Source organism: Salvia hispanica, chromosome 2 (genome assembly GCF_029641045.1).
Source record: "Salvia hispanica isolate PSC_SH4W2 chromosome 2, Shi_PSC_v1, whole genome shotgun sequence".
Lineage (NCBI taxonomy): Eukaryota > Viridiplantae > Streptophyta > Magnoliopsida > Lamiales > Lamiaceae > Salvia > Salvia hispanica.
In genome coordinates, this window is record NC_142693.1 from 22538255 (window position 1) to 22553720 (window position 15466).

General features: G+C 38.8%; 3 protein-coding genes across 5 annotated transcripts; 1 reads left to right on the top strand and 2 right to left on the bottom strand.

Annotated features, from left to right (window-relative positions):
* Window positions 1-31: 31 nt before the first annotated feature.
* On the bottom strand, window positions 32-7254 carry LOC125217876 (type II inositol polyphosphate 5-phosphatase 15-like). 2 transcript variants are annotated; one of them, XM_048119551.2, is made up of 11 exons: window positions 6341-7254; window positions 5424-5679; window positions 4504-5296; window positions 3776-3900; window positions 3067-3151; window positions 2646-2811; window positions 2503-2543; window positions 2104-2371; window positions 1894-2017; window positions 1346-1706; window positions 32-854 (listed from the first exon to the last, which is right to left on the bottom strand). In XM_048119551.2, the coding sequence occupies exons 1-11, from the start codon at window positions 7149-7151 to the stop codon at window positions 504-506; spliced, it is 3381 nt and encodes a 1126-aa protein (XP_047975508.1). In that variant the 5' UTR covers window positions 7152-7254; the 3' UTR covers window positions 32-503. The 2 variants fall into 2 exon arrangements, with proteins under 2 accessions (XP_047975508.1, XP_047975436.1); XM_048119479.2 differs by having other exon boundaries at window positions 2503-2811.
* A 637-nt stretch (window positions 7255-7891) lies between these two features.
* Window positions 7892-11002, bottom strand: LOC125218266 (putative protein phosphatase 2C 33). Of its 2 annotated transcripts, none has more exons than XM_048120008.2 (7): window positions 10852-11002; window positions 10692-10737; window positions 10054-10371; window positions 9280-9555; window positions 9081-9198; window positions 8588-8811; window positions 7892-8497 (listed from the first exon to the last, which is right to left on the bottom strand). In XM_048120008.2, exons 3-7 carry the CDS (start codon window positions 10297-10299, stop codon window positions 8198-8200), a joined length of 1164 nt encoding a protein of 387 aa, XP_047975965.1. In that variant the 5' UTR covers window positions 10300-10371; window positions 10692-10737; window positions 10852-11002; the 3' UTR covers window positions 7892-8197. The 2 variants fall into 2 exon arrangements, with proteins under 2 accessions (XP_047975965.1, XP_047975891.1); XM_048119934.2 differs by having other exon boundaries at window positions 10816-10967.
* A 1884-nt stretch (window positions 11003-12886) lies between these two features.
* LOC125189372 (putative protein phosphatase 2C 46) lies at window positions 12887-15032 on the top strand. Its single transcript, XM_048086656.2, has 4 exons — window positions 12887-13147; window positions 13595-14160; window positions 14258-14497; window positions 14579-15032. The coding sequence occupies exons 1-4, from the start codon at window positions 12892-12894 to the stop codon at window positions 14981-14983; spliced, it is 1467 nt and encodes a 488-aa protein (XP_047942613.2). The 5' UTR covers window positions 12887-12891; the 3' UTR covers window positions 14984-15032.
* Window positions 15033-15466: the final 434 nt, after the last annotated feature.

Here is a 15466-nt window from a genome sequence, read left to right on the forward strand (position 1 = left end):
ATATACATCTTGAAATTCCTAAAATAAATAGTGAGAAAAAAAAAACATAGTATTTGATAATTGTCAGAATATGTCGATGTGTATTACACAAGATCTCAAGTTGTTTTTTAAGAATAAATTCACACCAAAGACGTAAGGGCAGAGAAACAACTAAAAACTATTCTCTCTCCCTAAATATCTGCTTATTTGAAGAAAATACTATACAAGTTTTTACCCCACAATCATCTCTAAAAAACAGTTGATCACAATGAAGACTCATATCATAGAAACAGTAGTTCTCATTGGACCCGAGACAAGAATATGTACGTTATTGTTTCTCCAAAGACGAGAAACCGGCCAACTGAAGATCTAGGCTTCTGATTACCAGAGCAGCTAGGGAAGAGAAGATCATCTACACATACACCTACAGCCCCTTCACTGCTCGTTGCTGCAGCTCGGTGGTTAGAGATTTGCCATATTCAGCAGATAAAACCTCCCCTCATGCACAATGGTAGAGTATCTAATCAAGGACTATTTAGATTCCGTAGCTGGTCAACTACATCGCATGACCCACTTAGCTTAAAATCAGAACGGAGGAGATTTGTTTGGGAGGGAAGTGGATTGTTGGCCTTGCGGTTCATAGGTGTACGCTTACCAGTAATGCTGTAACGCACACGTATACGGTGACATTTGGTCTCTGTTGTGCAGCTACCACGGACTTTTATTAGTAGCATAACTTCCTTATCCCTGGCATCTTCACACCAAAAATTTTGTGGGACACCATCCACAAACTCTTCCAACGTTTGGAATTCTTCGTGTCTGATTGCTATTTCAGCAGTCTGGTCCCCTTGGATGATTCCAGCAGCGGGATTCACCTATTTGATATTCCAAACCAAGTTAATGTAATGTAGTACTCACTCCACCCCATATATTTTGACCAATTTTCCATTTATGGCTGTAACATGTATATCAAACTATTTTCTTTTTGGAAACCTATATTAGTACTCAGTACTCACACACCTTTACATAATAATTCCACTCCCCTAATACACTTGCCCGAAAGAAATGCGTCAATATATATGGGGCAGAGGGAGTCATTTGGAAAAGCATGCGGTGATCAAAAAATGAATTTATAGCGTGTTGCACAAAAAGTGAGGACATGTTTTGTTTCAAGTGAAAATCAACTAACTATATGAGTTTCATACAAACTTGCTTGACATGAAATTATTATTTTAGCTCGTGAATGTGTTTTTTTACGGTGAAGAAAGTGATATTTGCATGTCATAACACACTAATACAAACCAAGGAGTGTATAATATGGCTTGTGAAAACAGTATCAAATAACGGGAAAAAGATAGAAAATAACCTGAAGCCATCTGGGGAAGCCAAAAGAACCTCTTGGGTGATGATCAGATGCTTGTCCATTTTCATTAATTGTGGACAGACCTTCACAAACTATTTCATAAATAGCTTTGTCTTTTCTGGATTTATTTGTTATACGCAATATAGATGTATCCTGGTTCTGAAGGATTATGTTATTAGTGCTGACAATGGCTTCGGGAACTTTGGCTAGTTCTTCAAGTAGACGCTTTACTTTCTCATTTGATCTGATGATCTCTCCAAACTCTTGTCTTCTTACAGTCTCATCAACTCGAGCTACCTCCACATTGAAAATGCAACGGACAGGCTTGTGATCACTGTCGGTTACATCCATGCAAGCTTCATAGCTGTCAAAGATGTGTAACCTTATCAGAGCAGCATGAACAAACAAAATTGGAAGGACGGAAAAAGAGATATACTACTGATGCACTCTATTAGAAGGAATAGGAGAAATATACAACACAACCATTGCTATGGAGATAAAACTTTTTGCATGGCACACAACATCGAAAGGAAGCTTTTAAGGTAACTTACAGCAACACAGATGCAACCACTGGACATTCTAAGCTGCACGTAGACACTGAAGCTGATCGGCTATCACGGAACAAAATTCTGTCACACCAGGCAGGAATCCGTTTCTTCTCTCCAGAGTCATACCCTGAGCACATAAACATTTCCAATATGATTTTGCAACTGGCAAACCATGGAACATTAAAGGCCAAGAGAGGATTTCTTTTTAAATACCTGCCAAACCAGGTTGGTGTTTTTCAAATTTGTATGTCGGAGGAAACTTGATAACAGCTTCCCGCATTCCTTGGAAGACATTCCCCGCTTCCATTTCTGCTCGCAACTGATCTCTTTCTCTAAGCCAATCAAAGCATCTTTGTGAAACAAAATCTCTTGCTTCATCGTATGATATGCCATCCAGCCGATAGTTGAAGTCCCCCAGAAAAACAACCATGTCGGCTTCAGAAAGCTCTGGAACAACATCCACTGGATTAACACTCATAGCCTGCACAAGCATGAAAATACATTATTCTGAGGCACTGAAAGCTAAGCAAACAGGTTTACTTGTACGATAAAAGAGTTGCATCAGAATAGTCAGGAAGCAAATTAGCAGCAATATCACGTAAGCTTACGTACATTTGTAGTGCGAAGTACTTGAACCGAAGATGAGACACCCGCTGCAATACAAAGGACCAATGGCAAGCTCGAACCATAAAAAAATGATAATAATAACATTGAGCAGGCAAGCAAGCAACATAAGACTAAATGCAGCACCATACCAGCTGCACCATTTAAAATACTGGATGGCCGACTGAAAAACATTGTTCGATAGACATGGTCAAAATCAGCATTTCGACGGTTAACAGCCTCCAAGTGCGCAGCAAAGTGACAATTCACAAAGCACATCACCCGACCATACACTCTCATCCTCAGCCCAACAGCTCCCTGAAAAGAGTATCTTCAGTTACAAATAAAAGTAAAACTAAATCTCAGCAGGTCCTGCACACATTGCATACCAATCCACAATGAGCTTGGCATTTTAATAGAAGTGCAACAAGTACACCAATTGAAGGTATACAAGAATACAAATTTCCAATTACCACTATCAGGTAAACAAAACCTAAACGTATTTCAGAAGTAAGAAGGAGACCATCAATTTTTAATATAGACAAAAGTAACATAATGGCAAAGGAATAATACCTTATTTCCAATTGCTCGACCCAAACCACAAGGAACTGCAGCAACATCAACATCTCCGACATGGCCTTGAATGTTGTTTCTAGCCCTGTAAACATCAGATAGCATTGTTATTAGACTTTTCAAGATACTAAAACTGATTGACAGGTAATTTGTAAATTGAAATTAGTCTTCCCTCTATACGCAAGATTTAGCCTCTGATATTTTTTTACTAGTATAAACTATATATTTAAAACAATATTTTCATACATCCATGGTATCAGAGTGTCAAATTTTCCATGCAATGAGGTATAGTTTGGACTCTGATGGTGGAGCATGCATCGCTTGAGGTGTTACTATGTTAGAAAGTAGTATTTGTCCCATTTCACAATTGAACTAGGATGACAAGATGTCTACATGCACTTGGGTACCCTCTCCCTTCGGAGATCAGCTCTACCCCAGACCTCTTTCGACAATGTTAGAGGAGCTTCTTTTTCCTTCTATTTTGTGTGTTTGTTGGGGGTGGGGAGCTTACTAATCCAGTTAAAAATATACTTACAGTCCCAAAAATGATGCTCCATATTGGAGATTCAATACTTTGTTATGAATTTGAATGCAGATGGGAACCTAGTGTCAATAGACGACACCCCACACCCAGCCCCCACCCCCAAAAAATAAGCATACAGCATATGCACTCTAGATGCACATTTAAAGGGATAATAGTAATACTAACCACACAGAGATAAGCAAACCAGCCAACTGCCTTGAGCCAACACGTGAAAAGGTGGATCCCTCATCCAACATTTTTCCAATCATATCTAGCCACCATTGTCCTGCAGAACTACCCTCAAGACCCATCTGCAAGCAATGCGAGGGTGAACAATTAATTCCTGAGTAAAGTGATAGAAAGATCCTGAGATTTCATAATAGGATGTAATTAATTTGAGTAAGTGGAATCATAATAGGCTGAGATGTCAGCTAGTCAAATGGTTATGAATGGTTGATAACTGAAATAATGTCCCTCCTCGCCTATTAGATAAATCCTCAAGGAAAATCCTGATAATGTATAGCATGTCGTTATTGAGTTCTTTCCCATCCAACAGAGAGGAAGTAGAAAACATATATAGGAGGGGCTTAATTGCATGTAATAAAATATTTAGTATAAAAGGATAGGTTCTTGTCCATTACAGGGTCTATTGGCAGGATCTAAACAGTCTAGGCAACCCTAACAAGGTTTGATCAGTACTAAGTATAATTTTAGGCAGTTCAAATATTTTATTTCTGTGAATCCAAACTGTCAACTTTTCAGCAATCTTCATATATTCACTATACGCACCTTTGCTCATGCCCGTGGATTATAACAAACTATTACACACAACAATAACAGGAAAGAGATAATAAAAAAAAAAATACAGCTAAGAGAATAATAGCCGAAGAACCACGAAAGAAAGATAATTATACTGTTTCTCTAGCAGCAGACATGGCGAGAAAACCAGCACCCATTTCCACCTCCTGTAACCCAACGACAACAATGTCAACATCTGCAGCTGATGAGCCAATCCATGATATTAGGGAATCAGGGGCTGCTCTTCCTTGTGCAACATTCCATGTTCCAGCCATAATTTTCACATTCTCTAGACTTGTGTACAGAAATTCCTTTCCAGACAACTCGGCACGGAATATATTGTCAAGTGGTCCAGGTGAACTGATGCTCCATCCACGAATACCACCATGATTAGCCAAAGTAAACATATAACTAGCCCCAACAGCTAAATCTATCACAGGGCTTTGATGAGCCATCCATTGTCCAAGCAACTTACCACTGAGGTCCAGAACCTGTACAATGCCACTTATATAACCTACCCATATCCGAGTTCCAACTGTGCAGAGACTTTGGACAGCAAAAGCATGGTGCTGAAGATCTTGCAAGCGGTTGCCATTCCCATCCCATTGCACAAGTAAGCCATTTGCACATCCAATCCAAATCATTCCATCAACCGTTGCAACCAATCCCTCTATACGCCTATTATCATCTCCAAAACCTCCTTTTGCTGCAGCTCGACGAACAGCATCTGCTGCTCCTAGTATAGCATTTCGTGAACGTTGAAAGAAATTAAACGAATTCGGAGCCTTCTCTTTAGAATTAGATACAAACTTCATCCGCATCTCATCCTCCATCAAAGAATCAACTGACATGTTCTCAATCTGACCATCAATGTTTAATACTTTCAATAACTCTTTGGTTCGAGCATCCCTGTGAAGAAAATAAGTGAAACTCAAACAAGAATAGGCAAGGGTGACAAGAGAAGAATAAGACCAGCAAAGTACTGCAAACTGGCCTTCAAATAATTAATGAAAGACTGATTCTGATGATCACTTACCACAAAGCGAATGACTGATAACTGGCAGTCCAAACCTTTGCCCCGACAAGGTCCGATAACATATACTTGATATCTGAAGAAAATATGCTATTACATGCACCGTTCTGTGTGACTTGGCTCCTTAGGTCAATATATGATCTCTCTACCAGCAAGGAAGCCATGTGTTTTTCACCAACTCTAAAGGAAAGAGACTTCTCAAGAGCTTCCCAAGGCCATATCTTCACTGCACCACCCTCAGAACCAGACCACATATCCCCTACACCCAACAAATAACACCCATTGTTACATGAATTATGAAATTATATCATAATTTTATAGCCTCCAATAAAATGAACAAAATCAATGGATCAACAAAACTTAGGATAAATTAGTTCCTTTGCAAATTCTCAAAGAAACATACAATAAAAATGAAGTGGTTCAACATGCTTAGAAAGGAAGACCCAACAAACAAATGACAAGTGCATGAAGAGTGCATCACAAGAGGGCATGATAGAGTGACAGATCCAGAACCTTCACGACTACTTCTTCTAATTAATTGCCATTTTATATAGGCATCGATCTACAAGATTGCTGTTTTATTACTAGAAAGAATGCTGAACCTAGCAGAAGATGCCCCACCAAATTCAACTAGTTCAGCTGTTACTAAACTTTTACTTAGAGACCACTAAAATTATAGTGATTTCTGTAGTCTATATGAAGTCCTAACAATATTCATGCCCCTCAATTTTTGCAAGCTAGAGATATCCCTGATCCAATTACTAAAAGTAAGGCAAGCAACAACGACATTTACACTGACCAGCTAATAAGAGCTCACAATTTCTCAATCCAAACACAATATAATCGTTCTAATGTTCCACAACACATGAACAAATATCAATAAAAAAACAAGAACATATAACATATTATATCAATATTACCATAAGAGCTCACAACCATGGATAGCACGGGCCCTCGATATGCTTGCCATGAAAACACCTCGTGAAATCCTTTCCTACTTACACCATTGCCTCTTCCACCCGCAATCGAAAAATCCATCATCTTCCAACAAATAATCCTACCATCTTTATGCCCACTCCACACAACTCTATTCCCTCCATCTCCCACCAAACACAGAGCAGCGGCCGCCACAGGAGCTGACTCCCAATACCTCACCGTGCCCTCCTCTTCCCCCTCATTTCCCCCAGTATAAATATCATTCTTCAAATCCCACACCCTGATCCCGCTCTCCGACCCCGCCCACAGCTGCGGCCCACCACCATCATCCACCGAGACGATCCTCCTAAGGAACCGCCCTACCTGGGTCTCCCTCAACGGATGCGGCCTCACCTCAATGCACGGTGGCCGGTTCGGATGAACCGCTGCCCGAACCGGTGGCTTGAAAATACCGATCCCACTGCCGGAACTAGTGTACTCCGACAGCGGCTGATCCGGAGAGGACGATGTGGAGAGCTTCCGGTCCAGGAATTGAAGCATATAATCCAATCGCCGCTGGTAATTTGAAGAGCTACTGACCTCATCCTCTTCTTCCTCCTCAGACGACGAGTTGTAGAAACGGTCGAACACTTTCGGCGCCTTCTGATAATTCAATGCCGCATCTTCGATTTCCACCTTTCCGTCGACGGCGCCGGCGGAGAACTCGTCATCGGAATCGGAGCGGACGGCGAAATTCTCCGAGTAAGTACGGAAATTGGTGCCGTTGATCAGAGCGTCGTTGGTTAGGTCATCCATGGCGGAGATATAGGGATTTACCGGAGAATTTGGGGATTCTATTTCGAGATTTTAGAGAGAAAGTGAAGCTGAGCTATGGAGAATTCGATTTATTGTTATTTCTGTTTTTATTTCATATTTGCAAAACGATTTAATAATATATATACGTAATTAATTATTGTGGTTTTGTCATTTGTGTTTGGATGCGACGCCGTTTTGAGGGGAGCTGTGGCCCGCCAAACTGAAAGGGTTGCAACTACCATGCGCCGGCCATGTGTAGAATGTCAACCATACACCAAACAATCAATTAATTAATATTTCCTTTGTTTATATAATAATTGATAAAATCATATCATGGAATTATCATGCAACCAACACTAATAAGTATACGTGGCAAATAAAAAATAAGCCACCAAAATTAATAGTACTGTAAATTGGGGAACATTGTTGCTTGTCAAACATAATCTTGGTCACTTTCAATTTTCTAATGTTGATAGTGTTAGGTATAAGAAATTTATTATCAATTATGAGCTAGCATACGAATATGGGAATGCTTGTGAAAAATAAATTAGACTTTTAGTCATTGCACGTTGCCACTAAGAATTATGGGCCAATCTATAATTATTAGGTGAAATTTTTATACGTTCATATCAACTAATGATTTGTAATCTTAAATAAATCCATTCAATATTTTTTTATACTTCCTAAATTGAATGTGAAAAGATTGATTCAAGTTCAATTTGGTGCTTCAACGTCTAAAATTTAAGTAAGAAAGGATGATAACATATTATTGATGAAAAGGCTTTGAACAATGGGAAGAGAGTCAAATCTCAAAACCAAAACAATAGAGACTTGCTCGGATGAATGCAAAATTCAAATTCTATCTATGTACTTACATTTCACCATATGTATGAAGATATTCACAAACCCTATCTCAAATGCCTTGTTTGCGATCGCTCGACAAACTGCGCTGGACAAGAGCAACGCGTCTTGCCTTCATCCTCATTTCCACGTGCTTCGTGACGCCACCAATGTCGGACTTTCAACAAACATGAAACTCTTATCCTCTATCCTTCCTCAATTGCCCCACAGCCTGTTTTGGTTGTGTCACTACGGTTGAGTTCACAAGGATCGGGATAGTTTTTGGATTTGTCCGCTTTAGGCGTGGTGGATTTGGCGCTCGAGGTGGAAGACTCCTCTGAGTTGAGAAAGAGGCAGACCACTGCACAGTCTTCAACCTTTGAAGTTGGATACCTATAACTCCATTCTTTAACTGCTGCTTCGACTACTGCTCGAGCTGCATATGAGCGTGTAGGGCAAGTGCCCACGATATTTACCACGTCCTTGTTTGACAGCACGGCCCATACCTGCATAAAATGAGTAAAGATTTATGCCAAGCTCAACAAAATGTAGTGGAGAACTGGTGAATGGTGATAAATAAAGCTCTGGTATCGCACCCCATGTGTTGCTAAGACTACAAACTCGTCGTCATCAATGATGCGTCTGTGGGTGATTTCAGGCACGGATATGACGCCGTAATCCTTGAGACAGAAATCACCAAACACACGCGACATGGTAAGGCCGGGAGTGTTGCTGTGTGGAAGCCACACTCTTGCCACCTTAGGTTCATCCCGTAGGGCAAATATACGACCTTTGCATTTCCGGATCCTTTTTTTTTCCGCTGAGAAATAAGAACAGATTATGAAAAGAGACACTCGACTAGACTTGATTTAAGTACACATCCAAGAATAAAGTTTTGGTAGCAATTAACATGAACAGTATTACTGTCATCACTCATCAGCACAAAGTTGAAGATTGCTACATAGCATTTGATTACTAAATTCACTGCACAAAAAATTCTAGTTGGAAGATTTTCTACGTTACAAATTTGACTAGAGAGTTTCCATAGCAAGTTGAACCCAACGTAGTATCCCGTTGTTGTTGACCTACCAGGAAGGTCAGGCTTGAGATCCACAGTCAACTGCACTGGAATGAATCCATTATTCGCGCCTCTCATCCCTAGTACAGCTCTCGAGTTCCCAATATATCCGATTATAAGATCTTGACCCTACAAATAATCAAGGCATTCTTGAGTATATTTTCTGATTCCTGATATTACCAAAAACCACTGACAAGCGTATCATATTACCTGTTTCACCAGGGCCACTGCAGTACTTCCACTACAGACGCAATCAAAATACGGGTCATCTCTCAACTCTTTGTCCGTGAACTCAAAGACATCGAGAAAAGTCTCTTTCACCGAGTCAAAGATCTCAGAATTGCTTACAGATTTCCTATTGTCTTCCCAGTGTTCACTCAGCTTCATAGGAAGAAAATTTCGGACACGTTTAGAAACCATATGGCCAGAAGGGCCATGGCCATCAAAGACCCCACAGAAGGTCGTGTCTGCTCTCGAACCAAAGTTCTGCAATTCAGAGAATCAGAATCATCAATCTCTTGCAAGCAAGTTCAAGTAGGCAGATGAAACATTACAGAGGTTGTGTTTCAAGGGTTTTGCTTTTGATCCTTGTTTTCAGATGCAGCAAATGTAATTCCAGATAGAAAAAACTATTCGTTTTGTAACATTATCCAGTGACATGCTTCCATCTTGTTCTATGATGTTCCACATGTAACACAATGAGTCAATCCTATTCTCTCTTTCCATATTAGAATTAACAATAAAGATATTCATTATTTTCTTCTGTCAAACTAGCTATATACATATTGTCGACAAGACATACGTACATTCTAGCCATCAAAATGTCTTAAAAATGCTAACATGAAAGGCTTCACCAAAACATCCCTGTATCTTAGGCAGCAAATGCAACACGCGAGCAACCACATCGAGTTCAAACAGGCCAAAGGCTAAAAGGAGAAGTTATACATTTCTCATCATAACTAATGAGCATGAGAGAGTGCTAACCTCCCAAACAATCATGGCGTCTTGATTGACCCCTTTATCGCCTTTCTGTAGAAAGAGGGAGGCAGTCTCACTCGACCCATTCAAGAACATCCGGTCATTATTCCTGTGCAACCTATCCTCCTTAAAGGATGTCATTTTCTTAGACACCATGGAGAAATCATTCAAGTACTTGCGCTTACGATTCTTCCGCAACATCTCCTCCTTAGCCCTCCTACTTTTGCTTTTGCAGGAAAAGCAGGCTCCCATCGTTGACGATAATATCGAATACACGCTCCAGGCCAACCACGCACTTCGCCCCACTGCTCTCTGTGTTTAAATCTGTAACAAACAACCCCCTTCAGCTCTTTACCACTAAACAAACAGATGAACCGACCCCTTCATTACATACACCTTTTCAATATATGAAAAATCACAGAAACAATCACCCACAAAATTCAGCGAAATTCCTATGCATGTAAATGCAGATGCCAAAAGCATAACATTCATAGAATTAATGCTTTTCAAAAATCAAAAACAGTAAAAATCTATATCTAGAAAAAACTACATTTCCCCTTTCAAATATTCCTAAACGACAACATATATGAACCTCGCATTAAAATTGCAAACCAATCGAAATTAATCAGACTCAAGCAACTCACCTCAAATCAGCATTTGCTAATTATCACAATCAAAGCCTTTCCGATCCTGCAAAATCAATTTTTAAACGGTTGTCAGATACAATACACTAGTATACACAAACAAATACTCCGCAATTAATCGAACCTTTATTGAAGCATTCAAGATGAGAGCTTGAATTACCGTGAATCACAGATTATGATCTTACTCTGCACTCAAAATTAATCGAGCTCGGATTATATAAGCAGGTGGTCAAATTGTTGCGTCAAGCGAGGAATCTGATCTTATCTAAAGTTTGTGGGCTAATAATGGGTTTGTTAAAGTGGTTAATTATTAGAGTGGAATTAGGATACAAACAATATTTCTTATCCATAATCTAAGTTGAATACTTCTAAACTCCAATGTTTGCGGGATTAGGATTCTTTTTAACCGCTAATCAAACACATTTAATAGGATCGTGCATTTATCTTTTCTCGACTCATAATATCTCCAATCCATTTTATTGCTTTCATTAATATTTAATATTTCAATTATAGTAAATTAGTAGGATTTATTTATTCTATTAATCCGAATATATATTTAATAAAAAAATAGCCTCTAATTAATAGTTTTATACGTACGTGCATATGTTATGAAACAAACATACATATTAATTATGTATCCATAACATTAATTTGGGTTCAGGCATATTCAAAACTTCAACTAACGATTTCATTACTAATTCTATTGTTAATTATTAATTTATCAATATCCAAAATGAAATTGTGATATGCAGGGTATTATATCATTGATCTCTTGAAAACTCAATATATGTCTTTTGGATCGTTGAATTAGAAAATATATTGTCACATGTCTTAGATCATAAAACAGGTTCTTAATAAGAGAGAAAAATAAAGATACGTGTCCAGGACAAAACTGAAAAATAAGGACACTTTTTATAATTTTTTCTACCAGAGATCTATCGCAATATTTTTCCTAATTCAGGAATTTAATATGTGCAAAGCATATTTTCTGGGAACTAATTTAAAAGTTCACTCTAGTTTAAAAGGTTTCATCATTAATTTATATTAATAAAAAACTCCCATCTGCGTTGTACATTTTGTACGCAAACTATATAGATGATATAATTTGATTAAAAATAAATATAAATTAATCCTTTATATTCCCCCATCTCAAAAAAGATGGCTAGTGGCGACGACGCGATTGGTTAGCTTATTCTTAGATATATTATAATTTAATTAATTAGGAATTTCTTTTGGGTTGAACAAATGAGACATAAATAAGTTTTTATAAAATTGAGTGTTTTTTAAAGAGAAAACGCAAAATAAATATATTTATTATTAGGCAATCAAAAAAAGATTAATTCACTTTTTTTTTCACATATAATCAATTCATTTTTTACGTTCAAATTTAAAACATAAAATATGATTAGTTTATTTTTTTTACGTGTGCTCTCTCTCTCTCTATATATATATAATATGAAAAGCGCAAACCAATTTGTAGTATTTTACTAGAAAGTGGTCATAATTAGAGACACAAAACAAGATTAATTAATTTATTTATTTTATTTGCGTGAGTGAGAGTGAATTTTCAAAAAGTGATTAGTGAAGCGGGGTAAAATAACGGCTTTTTTGGGCGAAAAAAGAAAATCGACATTAAGAAGGGGGCAGAATGTAAAAAATAATTTGAAAGTTGGTTATACACTAGCTTTCTCTCTCTTGATCAATCTTTTTCCCGCATTAGTGTTTCCGCAAACAAGAAAAGGAAGAAGGAAGACGAAGAAGCCGCATACTCTTCCCTCTCTCTACTGATTCCAGGTACATTTCTGCGATTTACTATATTGTTTAATTGAATTAAGCAACTGAGTAATTCTTGTTTTGCGCATGTGTTTTCTTTGAGATTGTGATGGAAATTTTTTGCATATTTTGTGTGTGGTTTACATCAATAATAATAGTTCAAAAGTTTCCCCCACGATCTTGTACGAGTTCCTCTACGTCTGTGTTTTTGGTTTATTACTAGCTCCGGGATGAGGGGAATGGCTACCTCCGCAGCTGATTTTTTTGGTTTTGGGAGGAAACTTGATTAGAATATGTTGTATTTTTCTTGAATTGTGATGGTTTTGGGAGGAAATTCAATAATATTAGTTTGTGTTTTTGGATTGAATGTGGTTTGCTGAATTTCTGTATATGTGGGCTTTAGGTAGGATAACGCAATAGGGAGAGTATGTTGCTCAGCATTTTCAAGCCTGCGAAAAAAATTGAGTATTCGGAAATCAGGCTCGGGCGCCATCAATGGGGGGACTTCTCTATGGCGGCTGTTAAATCTGATGTTGAAGTACAAAGTCATAGCCAGGTTGAGTCGGGGTCAATGAGATACCATCCATCAAGCCCTTATGGTACATTCGTTGGCATCTACGACGGTCATGGTGGTCCCGATGCTTCCGAGTTTATCAAAAACCATCTGTTTAAAATTGTGAAAAGTAGGTTTGTTGTTCTTGTTTTAGCATTTGTTATTATCTTAGGCAGAATGTTACTATTCCTATTACTCTTTTAGTTCAAGTGGATATATGTTGTATGGTAATTGTTCAACATGGTTTCAATCCACTACTCTTTACTAGTAGATTATTGTGAATTGGGATTCAATCATGATTCATACACAATCTTAGGCAGAATCATGTGATTACTCTTGTAGTTTTAGCATCTGTATTTTCTTAGGCAGAATGTTACTATTCCTATTACTCTTTTAGTTCAAGTGGATGTATGTTTTATGGTAATAGTTCAAGATGGTTCCAATCTACTTGAACATAATTCTAGCATTACTATTTACTAGTAGATTATTGTGAATTGGAATTCAGTCATAATTCATACACAATCTATGCTGATAGTAATGCTAATTCCGTCCTATGTTCGTTACTCACGTGATGCAGGATTAACGTCGGATATTGGAGAAATGTCAAGTGATGTTCTTGATTTATCATTTTTGGCAGTAGAAGAAGGGTACAGTCACTTGGTTCAGAATGAATCAGTAGTTTTCCCAAATTTATTGTCTGGGGGGTCGAGCTGTTTGGTGGGCGTTGTAATAGAAGGACGGGTATACGTTGCAAATGTCGGGGATTCTAGGGCGGTCTTGGCGCAACTGCCTAGGCCTAAACCACCCGTCCAAGTGGTCCGGGAGAAAGTGGCAGAGCTCAAACTAAAGGCTAAGCAACGATTGGATTACATGAATGAACCCGTCCCACGAACCTTGGTGCGACCACCCCGACCTCACTCCCCACCCATGGAGCCCAAATCAATCGACCCATCGTACCTGGATGTCAATCCATATAGGCGGCCCATGCTCAACCGAGACATCAAAGCCATCCCATTATCGACAGACCACAACGTAGATCTGCCATCTATCCGGCAAGAGTTAAAAGCGCTGCATCCTCACATTCGCAGGATTGTCCCATATGATTACGAAAAAAACATCTACCGTGTCAAGGGCATCCTTCGGGTGAGAAATTCAATCTCAAAATCATCAAATTTGGTTACTACTTTCCTCTAGGAATTCAATCTCAAAATCATATGTATTTATATATTGTTCAACTCAGACTTCAAGATCAATCGGTGATGTATACTTGAAGAGCTGGGAGTACAACACACGGCCTGATTTGCCGAAAGAATATAAGGTGGATAAAAAGTTTGACAAGCCGATCATTTTGTGTAATCCGGCCCTGGCCGAGCAGGAGCTTCTCCCGGAGGATAAATTCATTATATTTGCTTCTCATGGGCTGTGGAAATACGTTGCCGATGAAGAAGCAGTTGACATGGTTCTAAATTCATCGCGTAAGGTATGATTCCTACACCCCCACCCTTGACTTCGTTGACAATCGTATATTATGTCCAACAACAAGTTCCCCCGTTTCCTGCAGGGAATCGCAAAGAAACTGGTGAAAAAAGCATTGAGGAGATGGGCAATGCATGCTCATAAGTTGACATACAGGGAGCTGAAGAAACTCGACATTGCAAAGAGGAGACTGCTCCATGACGACATCTCGGTTGTAGTTCTCTTCCTAGATCAAGAACTGATGGATGGCGGAAGATGCAACCATCTCTCCCTAAATGCTTATGGAGCTAGCACCAGCCAACCCGATAAAGGTAAAGGTAAAGCTAGCACCAGCAAGCAACATGCTGATGGAGATAGCAGCAGCAATACCGATCGAGCTAGGAGCAGGATCCTGCCCCTAATTGGTGAAGCTAGCACCAGCCAGACCCCTACTGCGATCACCAAGTCCAAAACCTGGCCCGGCTTCTCGAGAAGAAGACACGAGACTTGAGCTCAAGGTAGTCTAAATGTTAGGAAATCACTGTTGAATTGGCATTTCTCTTTCCTCAAACTTGATATAAGTACATGTTACTTGATAGTAATCTGTGTGGCAGTTTTGCATTTCCCCAAGTTATTAAGTGCAACAGCCTGAGAGGGGAGATGGAGGTTTATAGGTTTATAGCAACTCAAAAGTTGTTTGGCTCAAGATACCAACCTCTGGTATGATGGAATGGAATGTGATTCATGCTTCCATTCCATTCATTTGCTTGTTTTAATGGAATGGAATGCTCATGTAATTGAGTTATGGAAATGCATATTAATTGTCATTTCATTCCATTCCATCGTACCAACGAATCGAGGAAGAAGAGAATAGTTCATTCTTGGACTAATTAAAATAAAAGACATAGCCACACAACACAGTGTGTGTAGTAATTTGTTGACTTAAAAATACCTTAATCCTCTACACTTTAATACATAGTAGTACTTGAAAATT

Bases quoted from the DNA above. Each gene is read 5' to 3' on its own strand.
- LOC125217876 (XM_048119479.2), bottom strand. From the start codon at position 7,151: ATGGATGACCTAACCAACGACGCTCTGATCAACGGCACCAATTTCCGT. The intron at 3,152-3,775 runs GTTAGTATTACT...TGATGTTTACAG, and splicing joins GGTTTGCTTATCTCTGTGTG to GGCTAGAAACAACATTCAAG. The intron at 2,372-2,502 runs GTACGTAAGCTT...ATGCTTGTGCAG, and splicing joins AAGTACTTCGCACTACAAAT to GCTATGAGTGTTAATCCAGT.
- LOC125218266 (XM_048120008.2), bottom strand. From the start codon at position 10,299: ATGGGAGCCTGCTTTTCCTGCAAAAGCAAAAGTAGGAGGGCTAAGGAG. The intron at 9,199-9,279 runs GTAATATGATAC...GATTATTTGTAG, and splicing joins CAGTGGCCCTGGTGAAACAG to GGTCAAGATCTTATAATCGG. The intron at 8,812-9,080 runs GTAGGTCAACAA...CTTATTTCTCAG, and splicing joins TCTCAAGCCTGACCTTCCTG to CGGAAAAAAAAAGGATCCGG.
- LOC125189372 (XM_048086656.2), top strand. From the start codon at position 12,892: ATGTTGCTCAGCATTTTCAAGCCTGCGAAAAAAATTGAGTATTCGGAA. The intron at 14,161-14,257 runs GTGAGAAATTCA...TGTTCAACTCAG, and splicing joins GTGTCAAGGGCATCCTTCGG to ACTTCAAGATCAATCGGTGA. The intron at 14,498-14,578 runs GTATGATTCCTA...CGTTTCCTGCAG, and splicing joins TTCTAAATTCATCGCGTAAG to GGAATCGCAAAGAAACTGGT.